This window comes from Rhinopithecus bieti, unplaced genomic scaffold (assembly GCF_001698545.2).
Source record: "Rhinopithecus bieti isolate Rb0 unplaced genomic scaffold, ASM169854v2 scaffold_6935, whole genome shotgun sequence".
NCBI lineage: Eukaryota > Metazoa > Chordata > Mammalia > Primates > Cercopithecidae > Rhinopithecus > Rhinopithecus bieti.
In genome coordinates this window covers 887,813-895,514 of record NW_016805255.1, presented here as the reverse complement: position 1 = coordinate 895,514, position 7,702 = coordinate 887,813, and the positions used below count along the sequence as shown (strand labels likewise).

At 44.7% G+C, this 7,702-nt stretch overlaps 1 protein-coding gene across 2 annotated transcripts in view; it reads right to left on the bottom strand.

Annotated features, from left to right (window-relative positions):
* Positions 1–7,702, bottom strand: part of VWA3B (von Willebrand factor A domain containing 3B) — a 224,117-nt gene that overhangs the window by 167,528 nt on the left and 48,887 nt on the right. For both annotated transcript variants that reach the window (XM_017871854.1, XM_017871853.1), the window contains exon 7: positions 5,679–5,794. In XM_017871854.1, coding sequence (XP_017727343.1) covers positions 5,679–5,794 — 116 coding nt within the window. The remainder of the gene's footprint in view (positions 1–5,678; positions 5,795–7,702) is intronic.

Sequence of the window (7,702 nt, the reverse complement as noted above, 5' to 3'; positions counted from 1 at the left end):
AAAAAAAAAAAAAAAAAGAAATGCTATCTATCAAAATAGATTAGTTCTCGACTACTTGCTAGCAGCTGAAAAAGAGGTCTATAAGAAATTTAACCTTACTAATTACTGTCTACACACAGATAATCAAAGGCAAGTAGTTAAAGACATAGTTAAAAATATGACAAAACTGGCACATGTACCCATGCAAGTGTGGCACAGACTTAATCCGGGAGCCATGTTTGAAAATTAGTTCCCAGCACTAAGAAAATTTAAAACTCTTATAATAAAAGTTACAATAGTAATAAGAACCTGCTTACTGCTCCCTTGTTTGCTACCTGTACTTCTTCAAATGATAAAAAAGCTTCATCACTACCTTAATTCACCAAAATGCTTCAGCACAAGTGTACTATATGAATCACTATCCATCTATTGCACAAAAAGACAGAAGTAGCAAAAATAAGAGTGAGAATTCCCACTAATAAAAAGTGAGAGTCTCAAAAGGGGGGAAATGAGGAAAGAGAGAGCCCCTCTCATTATATTGTTTTATATTGTTTTATACTCAGTACCTGTTTTAAGAAAAAACAAGGAAGCAAAACCAAAGACAGGTAGCCTGGCACCAGGCCCAAAACCAGGCCTGGGCCTGCCTGGCCTAAACCCAGTAGTTAAAAATCAACTCATGACTTAGAAACTGATATCATCCATTGATTCCCAGCGTTGTATAAAAGAACATTGTGAAACTCCCTGCTCTGTTCTGTTTCACTCTGACCACTGGTGCATGCAGCACGTTTTCCCCCAGTGTGTGAGAAAATGCGGGCGAGCTCATGAAAAAATACAATTACAGAATTTCTAATGGATCTCTCTAGCATTCGGGAGTTTGTGAACAGAAATTCTTGCCTGCTCTGGTTTCTGGACCTTCCCAAATTACCATTAAAAGGTACTGTCCTGTCTATGGCTTGTATGCTGCAGCAGATGCCTCAACAAGCAGCCTAAAAGGGCAGACGGGAGATACTGGCCATGGAATGCTTCCCAGAAAGGTAATGTTTACATGGAAGGAAGCAGGGAAGCAAAGGAGCATCTTGCAGAGCTTACATGAGAGCAAGTGCATATGGCCCAAGAGATGGCAGACATTCAGACAGAGCTTGAAAACGAGGTGCATGTGGAAGGGGGAAGTGGATGGGGTTAGAAGGTGGGAGCCCTGCTGAGCAGGGCCACATGGAGCCATGTTGGAGCCCGAGGCAAAGGGGAGCAATGCGGTACGCACCCCTGCACACATGATGGCATGGATTTGCAATGGGTAATTTGTTCCCAGAACATTAAAGTAGTTGAAAAAAAATCTAGAAAATTAAAAAGTAAAAATGTTAAAATTTACATTAAGTGTTTTATTTGTACCAAAACAGAATTTATTATTTTACACTCCTAATCTTGATGGAAACAAATTCATCAATTAAAAAGTATGTTCTGGTTGGGGGCCGTGGCTCACGCCTGTAATCCCAGCACTTTGGGAGGCCGAGGTGGGTGGATCACGAGGTCAGGAGATCGAGACCATCCTGGCTAACATGGTGAAACCCCGTCTCTACTAAAAAAAAAATACAAAAAAATTATCCGGGTGTGGTAGCAGGCGCCTGTAGTCCCAGCTACTCCGGAGGCTGAGGCAGGAGAATGGCATGAACCCGGGAGGAGGAGCTTGCAGTGAGCTGAGATTACACCACTGCACTCCAGCCTGGGAGACAGAGAGAGACTCCATCTCAAAAAAAAAGGACGTTCTAAGTCTAGTGCTTATTTCATTTTCAACTCAGAGTTGTAAATTATAAGAAATGTGAGAAAGTAACTTTGAAAGTATGTGTGATGAATAAAAACTTTAGTGAGAGATATATACTCCCAAAATACTTGATAGTGTATTAATACACATTTTAATTGTTCAAGATTTTTTAACTTCATAACCTAGAAACAAATTATCATGACAAATAATAAATAACAACATATAGATAGAGGCACACGTTTCTCCTCTTGCCTCAGGCTCCAATAAGACCTCACAGAGTCTTGTTGGAACCCGTCTTTATTTGAAATTGTGATATTTTCATCATCATGGATTTTTGCAGCATTAACTTTGGCTTTTTAAAATATTGTGTCAAAATTTCAACAAGCACATGAAAAGATGCTCAAAATAATGAATCAGTAGGGAAATCCAAATTAAAACCACAATGAGATATTGCCTCATACCCATTAGGATGGCTACTATCAAAAATAGAGAAAATAACAAGTGTTGGCCAGAATGTAGGAAATTTGTGCACTGTTGGTAGGAATGTAAAATTGTATAGCCGCTATGGAAAACAGTATGAAGGTTTCTGGAAAAAAATTAAAAATAGAATCCCCATATAGGGTTCAGAACTTCCATTCTGAGTATATATCCCAAAGAATGAAAAGCAGAATCTCAAAGAGATATTTTGTACACCCGTGTTCATAACATTATTCCCAACGGACAAAAGGTAGGAGCAACCCAGGAGTCCGTTGGTGGATGAATGAGTGAACAAGATGTGGCACATCCACGATGAATGAGTGAACAGGACGTGGCGCATCCATGATGAATGAGTGAACAAGATGTGGGACATCCACACGATGGAATATTATCCGCCTTCAAAAAGAAGGAAATTCTGGCACATATTACAACATAGGTGAAACTTGAGAACATTATACTAAGTGAAATAGGCCAGTGGCAGAAAGACAAATACTGTATAATTGCACTTACTTATGAGATACCTACAGTAGTTAAATTCAGAAAGGAGACAGAAAGTAAGTAGAAGGTCGGTTGCTAGGGGTGAGGGTGGGACAAATGGGGTGCTGTGATTTGAATATATGTGTCCCTCCAAAATTCATGCATTGGAACTTAATACCCAATGTCACAGTATTAAGAGTGGGGCCTTTGAGGAAGTCATTAAGTCATGAGGATGGAGCCCTCCTGAATAAGATTAGTGCTCTTACAAAAGAGGCTGTAGGGAGTGTTCAGTCCACTTTTTTTTTTTTTTTTTTTTTTTTTTTGGCCCTTTCATCTCTTCTACCTTGTGAGGGCACAGCATTCCTCCCCCCGCCCAAAGATACAGCAGCAAGGCACAGTCTTGGAAGCAGAGTGAGCCCGCACCAGACACCAAATCTGCTAGTGCCCTGATCCTCGATTTCCCTGCCTCCAGAACTATAAGCAGTAAGCTTCTCTTTATAAATTACCCAGTCTAGGGTATTTTGCTCTAGCAGCAGGAACAGACGCAGACATTAGAAGCTACTGTCTGATGGGCACAGGGTTTCAGTTTGAGAAGATGGAAAGGGTGGTGATGGGTGTACAGCAATGGGAATGTCCTTAACACTACTGAACTGTCAGCTTAAGAGTGGTTCAGATAGTACATTTAGGGTACATATAATTTACTGTAACTTTTTAAAAAACATTCTTTATCTTAACTGCAGAGTTTCCTTTTTTTTTGTATTGGTACAGAGCATGGCGTCGTGGTAAGTCACACCCCAAAAGCCTGTTACCTGGAATCCAAAAAGTCAATAATAGCAGGAAATTCTTTCAGATTGCCAGCAAAGTCCTCTGAGCTATGCTTCTCCAAACCCTTCCTTGAGAGTCTCTATTTTCTATACAATAGAGGGGGAAATAATGTAAGAAGTCACTCCCCCACCAAACAAGAGGGTGGCCTGAGAAAAGTGATGCTGGAAAAAGCTTGAAGCAGCTGATGTGGCAACGGAGAGAGACGTGATCACGTAATGGGAAGAAACCTGCCTCTGAGACCCAGGTGAGGTGGGAAGTCACACATTTTCCAAATCAAAACAGTCTGTCAAGGTTTCTGGGCAGTTTGAGTGGGAGAGGTAGGCTTTGAAATGCTGGCATTTCTGGGACATTGTGATGGACAGAGGAGACAAGATTCATGTACTTAGGATTTGGGATTCTCCCCCCAGATTCAGATGTGATCACTGAAATGGACTGAGAACAGCAATCCATGCCAAGCATTTTATTCTAAGAAAAGTGTTTTTGTATGTAATTTGCATGCTTCAAAGGGTTGGTAAGATGGTAGTTGCTGAAAACGCAAGCTATGCAGTTTGTATTTCCCTTTATAACTAAGTTGCCAAGGAATCCAGAGACCAAGACTAAACCCCCTTTCCAGTAATTGGCCCACCTTGGGTTGCTGGTAACATCTCACATTCTTTGCCCTGATTAAATCATTGCCCACTAGGGTTAATCTTGTAAAATACTTTCTTTTTTTTTTTTGAGACGCAGTCTCGCTGTGTCGCCCAGGCTGGAGTGCAGTGGCGAGATCTCGGCTCACTGCAAGCTCCGCCTCCCGGGTTCCCACCATTCTCCCGCCTCAGCCTCCGAGTAGCTGGGACTACAGGCACCTGCCACTGCGCCCGGCTAGTTTTTTGTATTTTTAGTAGAGACGGGGTTTCACCATGTTAGCCAGGAGGGTCTCGATCTCCTGACCTCGTGATCCGCCCGTCTCGGCCTCCCAAAGTGCTGGGATTACAGGCTTGAGCCACCGCGTCCAGCCAATTGTAAAATACTTTCAATAGGCATGACATACATCCTGAATTAATTTCTTCTTAGATTAGCATCGATCTTGCCTATATATTGGCATTTTCTCAAATTCTCTGGAGGTGTCCCTTTCATAATTGGAACAAAGGTGTCTGTTACGTGAAGTAGTGCCTTCAGTGAACTCTATGGGAACCTCTTCCCTCCTCTGCTTGGACACCAAGAATTTGAATCTACAAAGTGTGTGTCAGGAACAGGCTCATGACTCATCCTCACTTTTATCTACATCTGACAACCTAACCTCCTCCTGGGAGCCTTTGTGGCACCGTTGCATAAATCTTTCAGGCAGCTGTTGCTACAACTTCTCTCTTATCCCTAAAGAGTAGCCTCTGCCTTATAATGAAGTTAGAAATCTGTTTGATAATTTAAAAGAGGGGAGTGGGGTGGGGTTTCTTAGACTTCTAACAACCCACCATGTCACTTCATCCAACAATCAAACAGGGGGCTTCCTTCCCTCCTTTTCTCAGTGGGGTTTATTCAGAGTCTTCAGCACTTTGCAATTGCATCAGCTTAAAACAAACTCCCATCTCCTGGCTTTCTGAGTAACCTTCCAGTGTTTTTCTGAATCACAGCCTATTTCTCACTGATTTGGTGACCTCATTCTCTGTCCTCATTAAGTTCTCTGATCACATTCATTGAATGAAAGGAGAAGTTCATTCCGCCTCCATAAAGGTTCCTGTGAGGCCTCGGCCCTCACAAGGGACAGGCCAGTCTCTTAAGCTGCATCCACAGGCCCTGTTTTCATCACAGGAAGGACAGCAGAAATCCCCCCAAGAACCGCAGACACCCTCTCTGCAGCCTCCCAACTAATCCACACAGCAGAGTGGCTCTGCCTTGCCAAGAACTAACTCAGGCATTGACATACCCAGGGCCACATCTCCAGCAGGTTCTCAAGTTAGTAAACACACATCCCTTAGGCCATTTCTCTGGGTTGTAAACTTATGCCCGGTTGCTAGGCTGACAAATTCACCACTAATATCCATTAACTCTGCTCTTGCACTACATTAATAATATTATACAAAAGACGTGGGGAGTCTCTCCCTTGTCCTTCACTTCCTAATGATCCACGTCATCTGAGGCTATTCGGGACATAGCCACACCACTTCTTTTGGATTCCAGGTACCTGGAGGGAGTTTTCCTTTCAGTTTCCTTGAATTCCAAGTCATCACATCGTCACCATCCTTTGTGGAGAATGCAGAAAACTCTACACACTCTGTTCTCTCAGCGAATGCGTGGAATCTGAAACATGAAGAGATGCTCATCAGGAAGGGAGTATGCAGGTGTCTGTGCATACCTGTTACTTCTCCTGGGACTGAACACACTCTTCTGAGGCACTGGGCATCTTCATCTTCTTAGCTATGGTCACTACTTCTCCTTGCACCTTGTCAATTCCACAAGCAAAAGACAGGGAGGCAGAATAGCACACAGAATTGTGAATGATGTGGGATTTTAACTGACAACTCATCCTTTCATTAGAGGGTAAATTAGCTCAACCAAATGGTATTTCTTGGTTCTGGGAAAATGACACTCTATGCTTATATTCTTTCTCTTGTTCCCAGGGTTCCATCATGTCAACACAGCTTAACCAAGCCAGGGGTCTAATGAGGGGCCCCAGTAGCACCCATCGGCTTTTGTGGGTTCAGGGAGGACAGCTCATGACACAGACAGCATTTGCCTAATTTGCCTGCTGCTGATGCGTACCAGTCAACTTTAACTCGGCAAACACACACTTCCCCAGGAGCCAAGCTTAAGCACGAACAAGAAGCTTTCCTGTGTGGGCAAGTTTTTAGGACCTGTCTCTTCAAAGCCTAGTCCAAGGAGCAGCAGGTTAGGAATACACACTCCCAGGTCCCCACCCAGCCCTGTGGAGTCCAAATATCCATTTAACAGGGTCCCCAGGGGGCTGACAGGCACATGAAAGTTTGCAAGCACTGGTGTAGTGCACAGGGTGATGGGCTAAGTCACACCCTCAAAGCCACTTAACTAGAATCCAACAAGTCCATAAATAGCAGGACATTTCTTTCAGGCGGGCAGAGGAAGTCACAAGTAATGTTACTCCAGCCCCGCAGGAGTTCCATCTCTGCCTAGCACCACACGCTCAACTCAGAAAATCCCGAAGCACCGCTTGGGATGGAAATGGTGGGAGAAGTCTAGGGAATCCACTGCGGCTATGGAAAGCCTCAGTCTCTTCCTAAAGGGTTTCAGGAAAGACTGGAATAATGACTTGATGGCAATTAAAATGTCAGCCTCATTCTGGTGGCCCTTCCTAAAGCCAGTGAACTCTTAGCCTGGTCATTCCCAACTCCTGCAGGAGCTTCATCCAGAGCTGAAATGTCCAGCTCCCTTGCCCTGAAGGGCAAGGAGGGGAGATGGGTAAGGTTTGCCCCAGCAGGCCCCATGCCCTGAGTGTCAAGGCCTTTGGCACCCAGGACTTTCCACTCTCTGATCTGTTTTCTAGATTAGAAAAGAGAGCAGGGCAGAAATTTCCTCTGGATGACACAGTCTCGTTTGTGCAGGACAACTCAGCATTATGACAGGCTGTTTGAGCCTTAGAGCACAGAGCTGTGCTTGGACTGGTGGTTCTACCCAGACACAGCCTCTGGCACAGGAGAAGCCCGAGTCCAGCTGGAGGGTCACCAGACCAGGCAGCCTCCTGCAACCTGAGACACTCAGGACATGCCACTTGCAGCTGGAGAATAACTGCCCTCCAGCTGGGGCCCCACAGCCAAAGGTACACCAAGACCAACCAGAAGCCATGGAGTGTCCAGGCAGGGAGTGGAGAAGGCAGGGGCACTACTCGTGATGGGTTACACTTGCCTGCAAAGGCCCAGAGCGTAGACAGGAGGACACATCAATACCTCATCCTTTTCTGCAAAACCCACCTTCACACACTGCATGGGCTCCTTAGGTAGCTGAACCACAGTTTCTCTCAAAGGAAATTTTTCCCTGGGCTCTAGCATGCCCCAGATGAGCTAAGCAGAGGACGGCAAGAGAGGTGACTGGCCAGTTGCCTCTTTTTTTTTTTTTTTTGAGACAGACTCTTGCTCTGTCGCCCGGGCTGGAGTGCAGTGGCCGGATCTCAGCTCACTGCAAGCTCCGCCTCCCGGGTTTTACGCCATTCTCCTGCCTCAGCCTCCCGAGTAGCTG